Source organism: Pocillopora damicornis, chromosome 1 (genome assembly GCF_964200805.1).
Source record: "Pocillopora damicornis chromosome 1, jaPocDami1.2, whole genome shotgun sequence".
NCBI lineage: Eukaryota > Metazoa > Cnidaria > Anthozoa > Scleractinia > Pocilloporidae > Pocillopora > Pocillopora damicornis.
Window position 1 is genome coordinate 6,352,673 of NC_142670.1, and position 12,241 is coordinate 6,364,913.

Sequence of the window (12,241 nt, forward strand, 5' to 3'; positions counted from 1 at the left end):
TGTCTAACTCAGTTGGTGTCCCTAGTGATAACTGAGCCGAATTTCCTGGTGTGCATGACGAACTGAAATGAGGTTGAGCATGTTTTACTTGATTTAAGAAGAAATTTTAAAATGAGTATTTTATCATGTCTGCCAGGGGAAATTTTCGGGTTGAGCCTCCATCTAATCACAATATATTTTCATTTATTTGGCACCCCTAAATGAAAGACCGAAAAACAAAAAAAGTTTTTAATTCCACGATTTCAAACAGATACACCTTCAAGAATTTTAACACCTTCAACTATTTAAGTGGCGATTCACGAATATAGACTTTCTTGAGAGACTAAAAATTAGCTAAGCTGACCGCAGATAGCAATTGAAGGTTGTAAAATAGAGATTTTAAACATCACTCTATTGGTATCAAAGGGAATTAAAATATTTCATTTTAATGCCGACAAAACGAGAATTATTAGGTCAAGGAGACAGAGAAAAACGAGAAAACGAAAAATTAAGACGGACTCTAGGATGTGATAACCATTGCTACTTCTTTTTCTAACGTCATGCAACGTCTGCAAGGCCTTCAATAATAAACCTACTGATGGAAAATTCTCGCATATTTTAGCACTGCAGTAAGGCGCCTTGGCCTCGTGTATCCAACGAAAATTTCATAATTTTCACTTGACTAGCGGCGCACTTCAAATTTACAGTTTTTCTTGAAATATTGCTTGTTCAGACTGCTTCACTTAGGCCCTACATAGCGATGTAAAAGGATTTGATGTCAGTCTCACTTATTGCAGAGTGAGACTATAAACGGTTTGAGTCCAAATCTTTCTCCCTTATGGCTTAAAAGGAACTTAGCATTTTAGCTTGTAGATTCATTATAACATCTTCAATGTCCAATTGTCATAGTTACACACATAAATAGGAGGACGATGGGTGGATTAACATCGCCCATACACAGGTGGCGAAGGATTATAAAGGATAACGTTTTTCATATACAGCATTTCGTTTTGTTTCGATGTTATTTTCAGTTTTCTCCTGCAAATCAAACTAAAATCTGTGCTTGTGACTATCGGGTATCCAGCTATTAATCAATCGAAACACGATACAGACGCGATACAGAAAAAACCTAATATTCTAAATCTACCACTCTTTGATTTGTTTTCAGTTGAAAACTGTCAGAGTATTTATATCAATGTCCTATGTTGACAATCACTGAGGCAGCATGACTGGTTTTTGCAATTAAGATGCCAAACGTATATCACTCTAACACATGGTGTTTCTTGGTCGATTATTTTAGTTGTGAAAAGATAGAGGGGCCGCAGCCAGGATAAAACATCTTATGAAATTTAAAAAAACGATCTCTGGCTAAAACTTTTAAAAATACGAGCTTTCGGCTGTTTACGCTACAGCCTTCAACGGGTAAAATGATAAAAAGGTAAAAAATACTAGGTGTGAAGTACAAAGTAAAAATTAAAAATGCTGATAACTAAGAATGTTTGTTAAAAAGAATGTTGCATTGTCCGGGCAAAGGACAGGAATTGTTGTCCGCATTGGGAGTTAACTTGGAATGCCACGCTTCTAGTATTTTTCTTGTTCTGAAACCGCCTTTGTCAATAATAGATGCATTATCAAAGTCTATTGTTCTTTCTTTCTTGTGTTGGATGTTTTTAAAAAAATGAATGAATTTAAAAACATCCAGGCCAACAAAACCCGACGCTCAACAGTGTTGTCCCCGGAGGAACTTGTTGGAACATTTTTCAAGATGGTCGAGGGGTCCGAATCACGCACGTCGTTCGCCTATCTTCCATACATTCAAGGCGTAACAGAACCTCTGACTCGTGTCCTCAAAAAACACGACATCACAGTGGTGAACAAACCACTCATCACCCTTCAACAACAGTTCCCGGCTCCAAAATTTCGACCATCGTTGGAATCGCAAACAAATGTTATTTATAAAATTCCTTGTGGTGACTGTTTATGGTGTTATATTGGTGAGACTGGCAGGGCCTTCAATCCTCACGGAGAGCTTTTATTTCAAGTGTTAAATCTTGATCGTTTCCGCCCTATTGAAAGCGGATTCAAATCTCATACATGTTTATTCATCCACTGAATAACCATTCTGAGAAAATGAAATATCGTTTTGTGCGGTCATTAGGAGTTAGCAGAATTTATTCAAAATGCATATGCATATGCATCTACAAATGGCAAATTATAGGTAAAAACTGAAAAGTATAATATTGTCTTGTATAGAAAATGGTGCTCTGATTGCAAATCACAGACAGTGCACTGACAAGCCAACTTAAGGTTGGCATTAGCTGACGAAAAACTTTAAATAAATCAGGACTTTCTTCTGTAGAGATAATGACCTATCTTTTTTTCCTTATTCTTTTTTTGTTTAGCTTTGCCTTTTTTCGTGGCTTTCCAGTTAATGTTCCATTTTGATATTATATAATTTCTGCCGGATTTCTAACTTGCAATATTTTGCTTAGGTATGCCTTACTACGAAATTTCAATTTGCTGTTATGTACCATGTAGCATGTTGCAAACTACATGGAGGTTTAAGTTGTTCAATACTTTTTTAGTTTTTTCGGTGTCACTCAGTGGCTGAACCTTTATTTTTCTCGGCGCAGCAATGGCTGTGGAATCGTTATTTATTTCCGAGGGCATTACAGATGTTCACTTTGTGCTAGTCCCATCATCCATTGCTGGGAAGATTGCCTGAAACCTTCTCCTCAAACGAGCTCTTATCTATAAATCGCAAGTTTAATTAGCCACTTTATTACATTCAAAGAATTTGAAATTCGTAGTCTTTTTGTTTTTGACTTTGTATTTTTCTATGGTATGGATGGAAATTCAATAGCGGCCAATTTTCACAAGCCATAACGAAACTTGACGTCATACAGTTATCTCTGTTTAGTGTGCATCAGTAGACTTGACGTAGCACCCTTCTCCTGACCAGCCAATGGAACTGAAGCGTCAGATGGATAATTTATCGATCAAGTGAGACTCTAGTGCACAAGTCATGCGAACGGGGCCCCATATCTAATAATATATATTAATATATATATAACTTATCAAAGTAATAAAAAAGGAAAAAAGAAATGAATAGTTACCACTTTTTAAAGCTTGTAGCAAACAATGGAGTAGGAAAAATAATTTCTTTCTTTTTAAAAGAAGCTTACCGATATTGTTATAATTTTCAGTTTACACAACAATCAGTCTCACTCTCAATGATTTCTTAGCAATCAGTGTTGAGCCACTTCTAACGGCTATTCAGTTTATCACCAAATAGAGATATCAACCGTGAGTTGGAAAGGACTGATAACATATTACTTCGAGTCTTGAATGGTTCGCCTAGCGAGCATTAGCTGTTCATCTGACGAAGACGTTTTGAGTTATCTCATAAGACGAGCAGCCACGTGAATTTACATGTCATTCGTGAACAGTGTGTCCGTTGGGAAATGAAGAGTTATTTGTTTTCGCTTGCTTCTTTACTAACCCTTTGATTTCAGTGTGTTGTTAGGCACTTCTCCCAAAAAGTTGATCTTACTCCCTTTATTCAGTTATGTCAATATAACACTCTTAGACTGAAAATCTTGTCTATTGTCAAAACCTAAAATACATATTGATATGCGGAGCCACTCGTGCTTCGTTGCTCCCGTGTAGTACTGCTTAAGTTCTTTAGTTATTACTCGTATTCGATAAAATACTTCACCACACCTTAGAGGCCAAAATCAGAGACTTTTCCCTCGTTTCCATTTCACTATCCCAAACGACAGAGGATTTTCTCTAGGTAATAAAATAAACCCTATGAACTTTAAAGTCTCCCACAGCCCCACTGTGAAGTCATTCGCCTCAGGCCATTTGTGTTCTGTCCTGACAAGGCCCTCAGAGTTCAGATCACAGTTAACCATATAGACACCAGTGACAAATTATACTTACATGATGCCGGTGTGTCCTGGGTTGAAAATGTCAGCTACGATAGATTCACCGCGTGCGTGATGGCTGCCGGGTAAAACGAAAGACATGCAAATGCTATATGACAGTTGATTGGATGGTTTACCAAGGGGTACTAGTAGGTGGAGTTGCTAATGAAGTGCGGTTATCACCATTATTCTTTAATCATACTAAAGTAATTTCTCCCTCATTACACAACGTGCCATGTATATTGGAAGGTTTTATACGAAGCTAATTTTCATTTTTTGTTTATTTTGCTATCCGAGATTTGAGATTGGATAAAGGAGATGAAGTCGTGTAACTTCAGTGTTTGAGAAATCACAAACATGTGAACACACAAATGATAATAAGTACAACAGCGTCTGCGGAAGCACTAGATTAATCGATCATAAAAAGTACCGCTGCTAACACAAAAAGTTATGGTTTCTGTGCTCGTCCACCGTTCTTCGCTGGGTCTCTGCAAGAAATCTTCCAGCTGAAAATCGGAAAAAAAAATTTTAAAAAAAACAAATAAACAGAACTTCATGAAGTTTTACCGAATGATTACTGAGCTTTACATAAGTATTTAATTCTACCATATTTCATTCTTTCCTAGATTTCATTTCATTTAATTATTGTAGTTATTGATATAACTTTTTTCTTTGGTACGTCAATGAGACAGGATTCAGAGTTTGTCTGAAAGAGTTGTACGAGACAAAATCCGACCCCCTTTCAGTGTCTTATACTGTTTTGTCAGGTGAGAATACGGCTAGGCCTGTAAGTGCTGAGGGATGTTCAAACGCAACAAGAGATATACAATCTAGCATAAATTAAGTACCTAAGAAAAAAATTTGGGCCCTCAAAGCAAGTGCCAAAATTACCCGTGAAACCCATTGGTTTTCCCATGCTTTGCTCCTTTTTACTCTTTTTTTTTTTTTTTTTTTTTTTTAATTTCGTTTTGTTTTTTTCTGGTTTGGATTTTGTTCGTTTTTTGTTTAGCGTTATTATTAGACATAAAAAAATAATAATTAAAAAATAAAAAAAATTAAAAATTAAAAAAACCTACAACCATTTTAGGTGAAAAAACGCAGAACTAAAACCAACTACTCACTAGCAGCTCATATTTTACCACAATAATACCGCTATACGGGTGTTAATTTTGTTCCTTATTTTCTCTTTTCACCCAGTGGTGGGTGGGGTTACTTCGAAGGATACTGCTACTTCACAAGCCTTGCAAGCTTGCCATGGCTTACTGCTGAGTCTAACTGCTCTGCAATGGGATCACAGTTGGTGACTATACACAACCAAGAAGAAAATGTGTACGTTCAGCATCGACATAACGGAGAGAGATCTTTGATTGGACTTATGATCGGAGTGTGGAAGGATCATTTGTTTCGACCAAAGAAGCTCGCTTAATACTTGTTTCTTCATCTGTAGTTGAGGTGACACGAGTGATCCTTCTTTTGAAGCGAGATCTAATCTGTATGAATAAGTTGATATCAAAACGATCTCAAGAATCGTACAACAAAACGTGCTTCGAAGAACTTGACAACCATCGGATTGAATTGAATTTCTCATTTCAAAGTGGAAGCCTCACCAGGTAAAAATCTAAGCAAAGGTCCAAGGCTGATGAAGAGGCTCTAAAATAAAATCGAATAGCATACCTCCGAGTTTCTCACGCAGTGAAGGATGAATATTAAGAAGCCCTGTTAAATCACGTTAACGCCTTTTAGTAGTTTCTTTAACCAGGCGTAGTTGAACCTCACGCAAAATAAGTATTCGCAGCGTCAAACAGTTGCAAAACAAAGTCAATTTAGATTCATTAATATAAATGACATAAGGGATGGGACAAGAAGTTTAAAATACAAAATAATTTGACATGAATTCTATGTTATCTTAACCTGGTGCTAAATCAATACTCACAAATATTTATTACATAGATCGGTCTGGGGCATTCCTTTTTTTCCTTCTTTGGATAGACAAGCAATCATAAATGTTTTCCATTTAAGGAATATGAAAGAAAATCTAAATATATACTCCAAACAACTGCAAGGAATACGTATATTTCTTTAAATGCGATCCATTCATAAATCATGGTTATGATTTTGAAGGGTCTTAATAGTAAGGAGCACGTTCTTGTTTATGAGACCTTAGCTTCAAGCTTAGTGGAGATGATCTTTTAGCGAACAAACAATTTTCCAATGATTTTTGACGGCTTGAACGGAGTATGGCGGGGGTAATGATGTAATGCATTCGGGTGATCCGATGGAAAAAAAAAAAACAGGAATAACTAGCTTTTCTGCTGACGTTTTAGGTCTCAGAGTCCCGGATGAGAGTAATTGCCAATTGCCCCTTAATACACCATATGCTAACTAGCATATTGTTGATGGAAACCGAAATATACCACGAAATTGATCCGGCAGTAAATTCTTTAACTTTATGAACGAAGAAGAAAAAGAAAAAAATAAAATAAAGGGGGAAGGAAGCACAATGTGAGGTTGAAGACCCTGTGAGTACAGGAGAAAGATTTGAGATAACTGGAATGGAGATAACTACACTAAAGAAATTTGTAGCTCATCGGAGGAACATGTTTGCGAGCTTTGCTTCGCTGTTTCGTAGTTTTATGTAGAGTTTTCTGACTTTGGAGATAAATATCCTAAAATTTGTCGAGTTCACGGGGGAGCACTCCATACAGTTTTACTGGCGTGGGCTGGGGTATCTCGTGCTTAAGGATCAGTCACCATGTACCGACGAATTGGGGATGGGGTGGGGGTGTGGATGACAATTTTTGGGGGGGCAAGAACACTTGGTTTTCAGTGGGAACAAGAGGGGATTAGGGTTGCCAACAGAGTAAGGCTTTTGAAAATTGACCTTCTGTAAACTCGATGAGGAGGGGAGGAGGGGGAGGGGGAGGGGGGGGGTTGATTAAATATTGTAGGCTCAGCCAAATCTTATAGTGGCACAAGAAACCAACATCCTACGCACCCACCCCACCCCCTCCTTTCCCTGACGATAAACGATAATCGGTCCCTAAGTATATGGTTTATGTATATTTGTATTTATGTTCCTTTCATTAGTAAAGTTTTCACAAAATAGTTAATCGTTATTTATTGCCAACTTTATTTGTGTACTTAAAAAATATTATTTGCACCAAAATTGATTTATACGGTACAGGCCTGATTACTGGTTAAATGATCAATCAGTATATCATATACTCGTGTTCTCTGGCAACTTGATTCTAGGAGAAATAGTTTTTCCATAGAATACCAATGATGCCAGGCAAGTCTCGTTAAATATCATTAAACAAGCTAAGTCTGTGGTTTATAAAATTGCTTAACAGCTGGACGAAGAAAAAAGCATAAATACAAATTGAATTAATTTGAATCAGCTACAGCCTAAGCAACATAAGTGAAGCTATTTACTAATTCATATAGTATTTTCCCATTTTATAGGCAAGAGAAAAGTTCAAGGTCCACTGATTACTCTCGATCCTGCGCAGGAATCCCGGTATCATTGTGACTCTGACGGGCTTGAGAGTTTCCTCTATTGTCACCTGGCCTTTGATTAAATGCATCTGGGAGGAGTTTTTCGGACTCTTCTTTTGAAACGCCCCCTTATCTGGATACGAATTAGGTCAAATTAGAGGCACTTATTATTTGTAACCAGTTTTTCTTGATATGAATTACAGAGACTCAAAAATTATATTTACCTCACTATTTCCCAAGGAGTGAAAGAAGAAAATGAACAATCCCTTTAAAGAAATATAGATATGACTTTACTGGTTGATAAATAAATAGATAGGCAAATAGATGCAGAAATAAAAGTAGCTTTACCCCTTTTTTGTTTGTTTTGTTTTGTTTTGTTATTTTTTGTCGTGAATGTAGGGTTGTGTTTTCTAGAACAACTCGGCTGGAGATCTTCTTTCCTTATCATCTACGATCGATCACTTATTTGAGGCTTAATTTTCCGAATACAACTCTATCCATCAGAAGTAATCGATTCATGGTGGCTTAAGCAGACCTAAAGCTTTGGAGATAAAAATGCAATTTCATAAGGGAGGTTTAAATGGTCTTGAGTCGGCTCTTTTTCGGAGGGTCACGGGTCTGGCGTTTAAAAGAAAATCTGAATTATCCTTCGATATGGAGACACTTTTCAGTATTTCTGACACACATCACGCCGTAAGTACGCCCTTATTTCTACCCATGAGCACAAGCTTTACCAAACCTTAAAGGTTGTAGATGACTTTACCTGAGTGGAATTAAGGATTACAAAAATATAGGAGAAGGCGATGTGTAACGGCGCGAGGAAGCCAATCAGCCACGTGACACCCAGCAGTGGAGCTAACACCACGCATGCACGGACACCAAGCCTGGAAGATGAATAGTCGCTCTGAAAACACAAGCTTTTAATCTGAATTCTAGATCTTTTTCCACTCCAGTAGAAGTAAAGAAAGATTGAAAACTCTTGGCTTAGATTGAACGCAATGAATAGCCGATATAAAATGTTAGGAGTAACAAACGAACCAGTTTGAAGGTTCCTCATCGAAAACAAACTATATTTTATGTGCTAGGGCGTCTTTCAAAGCACGTCAATCGGAGACCAGTGTTTCCTAAAGAGATTGAAGTTTAAGCTTTCTACCAAAAACAAACAAACAAAAATATTTACATTATGGACCCCATTTAGGGGAGAAGCAATTCTTATCATCCCACCTGATCTGCTCAGTCTGGCTATCTTTCACCAGTTGGATTGTTGTCACTTCCTTGATAACTCGCACGAGGATGATCAGGTTACTCTTCAGGCATTAAAAAGGAAAACAAAAGAAGAGGGAGAACACGAAAAGAGAAAAATGAAATATCACACAAGCTTCTGTTGTAAGTTTTTCTAGAGGACTTTCAAAGGCTCACCAAGAGAATAGAAATAATTGAAAAACTGTTGTTCTAATCAACGTTGAAGTAAATATGTTTGGATGACTAAACTCCTATCTGTAAAAATTCAATACGTTGCCACTTACAATTGCGATCAATCCAACAAAGGAAACAAATATCAAGATGATATTGTTAGAGGAAGACATCCAGCAGCTTAGAAAAATAAAAGGCATAGGGGAACAAACTTTTAATTTTTCCACTTTAAGAGCAGCATTTAAGGGCGTTTCGAGGCAGAAGGTCAAATCAAAACCCGTGCTTAATGCAGCATGTTGCCTTTATATTACTTTGCAAAATTACGAAAAGAAGTCATCTTGTATAGTAATTTACAAACTCTTCATCTCCTATAATAATACATAGAGAAATCCACAGCCTGAAAGAATGGGGTGCCTTGTGGTTAAGAAGAGGGAGGCGGGAAGGGGAGGGGGAAAGACCAGTTTGGCAGGCTGAAGGTTGAAATTATTAAGCCCTTGCACTCCCTACAATCCTGGTTTAAAAAAATTAGGACGCAGAGACAGGAGAAGGTGACACGAAGGCACCAAAGTCCTTCCCTCGTCCCCCGTTATTTTTTCCTTTTTCTGTACAGGTTCATGCTTTCAGGGTTCCATCATTTTGTATACAGTATATAAAATAAACAAACTTTCAAACTTACCTTTCATCATTAACAAAAGTTTCGATTCCATCATTTCCGGTAGCGATACCCAGACATACAACAACTATGATTGCAGGCAGTCCTGAAGAGGTAATAACGAAAATAGGTAATAAAGTAATAACGATAAAAGTAATAACGAAAATAGGTTATTACGCGATTATATGAACTTTCAATCTGTATTTTTATGTTGTTAGTCATGAAACATGTTGATTGAGAGTATGAAATTACCAATACACCGTGAATTAGAAAAGCTGCGTGATTTCAGCCAACTACATCTGCAAGCATGTCTAGGTCTAATGAGCACCGAAAATATTTTAAGATTGACAAAGGTAAACATCAAGACGATCCAATGGTTTTCAAAAACTGCGCATGTTCATTTAAAGAATTAAAAAATGAAGCTATTTTAAGAAAGTTTATTCGTATCGGTTTTAGCCAATCACAATCAAGATATTTTGTCAAGTACATTCTTTAAGACCTATCCCGTTTTTTAACATATTCCTCACCCCAGCAGAAGCCATGATAGCGATACTTTTTGTCGCTAATGTTGTAAACCTTTACAACAAATAAATAGATATAAATCCCCTCGACAAGCATCCAGCAAAAACTGGCCATCAGGAAATACTGCATAAGAGCTGCCACAGCTACACAGGTAGCCTGCAAGGAAAAGGTTATCCGTAAAAATGTAATAATTCGCCCGTTAAATGGTTTTTTTCAAAATAGTAATCCAAGAAACAAAAAGAAACAAAACCAAACAAAACAGAACGAAAATAGTAAGAAAACAGACAAAAATTGCAACATACGTAGAAAATATGCCAACCAAAAAAAAAAAAAAGCAAAAATATCCAAGGAACAGTCAGTATTAAATCAATAAGAAGCTAGATCTATTAAAAAACAAACAAACAAATAAACTAACAAATCACAAGAACAGCAGCATCAACAAAGCAACACGAAAGTAGGAGTTCAAAGAGTCACCTGGTTTCCCGTGGAGTCAATTCCAGCGTAAAAGATGATATGTCCTGCTCCAATGCAGGAAGTCAGACTAACCCGTATGTGACACAAAGCTGAATTTCTGTCTCTGCAAAGAAGCCAAAAAATAGTAACGAAACGAAATTCATTTAGCAGTAAAAAAAAAAAAGCTAACGCCAATGAATGGCAAAGGAAACCATCTAAAAGATAATTGTAAATCATTCACCAAATGGAGGAATAAATACGCTGACATAATACATGTTACATTAATTGATTAGTGAATAACGAATGGATAAAAGAATAGTGACTTGAAAGTTTCCATTTTATGGTTATGTTCATTTGAAGCAATTTTCACTCCTTGCCGAAATATCATTTTTAAAGAGAGATCATCTCAGAACGTTTGATTTCTTTTCCAGGTATGAGCAGTCCGTCTTGACATCGATGTAGAACTGATCTAATTCCATTCTTCTAAATATAGTTAATCTCCTACAATTCAGTAATATAGCAGTGTTAGTTAAATGTACTTACGTAAGCTGAAGATAGCTGATAACCGTGAGTATAACTCCAGTGAGAGATAAGGCCATCCCTACTCGAGTGAGGAGTGTCAGAATTTTGTCATGCTCATCTGACGAACGAGTTTTATCCTGATTGAAAAACTGTAAACGTCATAATTATTTTATTTTTTATTAAAGGAAATGTACATTTTAATGAACATAAATGAATGCGATACTTTTCATGCCTCTCTGTAACTTTTCAGATCTATATGACATTCTTTTGTAGTAAAAAATAATATCCACCTTCCTGTCATCAGCATCGTCGATGAAATTCATGAGTACAGCGAAGTGAGTGAGATGATTGCAAACGCATTCCGTATGGTGATCGGATATCATCTTTGTTTGACATCCTTTACTTGACCAGCTCCCAAAGCTTTAAAAAAGAATTTGATAAGGAGGAAGGAGTCAAAGCAGCTTATTCGATTGGAACCCCTTCCTCCCTCCACCTGAAAAGACTTCAATTCACTCCACCAAATGCTGAAAAGTATTTCGGATACTTTTACATTCCGCTCAAATAGTTTTAGCCCCAATGAAAAACTGGAAGAATTCACGCCATTGATAAAATTTATGTCACAGTGGTGCTTACTTTTCTTCAGAGAATCTCCAGAATACACATATTCTTTTTTTACGATTCACCTAAAGGAAAAAAAATCGAGGCTCGGTGATGCATTACTAGTAGCTGACTCATAACTATTGAATATTGACGTAACCCTCCAGGTAAAATAGTAATTCTTAACATGAAGGTCCTTGGGACCACCCATTAACGAGATCTAACATCCATTTTAATTTGTGGTGACTTCAAGGTGACGAAATTTGAAAATTGGCGGGAAGCCTAATGGGATGTAATGCTGATTTACTGGGGCTTGGGCAGTCTTCAAATCGTTAGCTAGTCATTAAATCCCAGTTTAAATTAAGGCAAAAGATGACAACATAATCACCTATATGTGGGACACATGAACTGTTGGTGTTTCCCTTTCATGAAACAAACAAGCAAACAAGCAACGCCAATTAAATTAAATAAAAAATAAATAAATAACAGATAACGAAAGAGTAACTGACTCGTAAGGCGTCATAGCTATAGAATATTAACGTAACACTCAAGTAAAATAGTAATTCTTCATATGAAGGTCCCTGGGACCACCCATTAATGAAATCTAACATCCATTTTGTGGTGGCTTCAACGTGACGAAATTTGAAAATTGGTGGGAAGCCTAATGGGGTGCAATGCT

The 12,241-nt window shown here is 36.8% G+C and overlaps 1 protein-coding gene and 1 pseudogene across 2 annotated transcripts in view; one reads left to right on the forward strand and one right to left on the reverse strand.

Annotated features, from left to right (window-relative positions):
• Positions 1-12,241, forward strand: part of LOC149051612 (uncharacterized) — a 418,635-nt pseudogene that overhangs the window by 50,350 nt on the left and 356,044 nt on the right. The gene's annotated exons all lie outside the window — the stretch shown is intronic.
• LOC149051619 (adhesion G protein-coupled receptor E3-like) lies at positions 7,644-11,645 on the reverse strand. Its single transcript, XM_089186203.1, has 4 exons — positions 11,599-11,645; positions 11,256-11,385; positions 10,987-11,114; positions 7,644-10,567 (listed from the first exon to the last, which is right to left on the reverse strand). Exons 2-4 carry the CDS (start codon positions 11,346-11,348, stop codon positions 10,453-10,455), a joined length of 336 nt encoding a protein of 111 aa, XP_089042329.1. The 5' UTR covers positions 11,349-11,385; positions 11,599-11,645; the 3' UTR covers positions 7,644-10,452.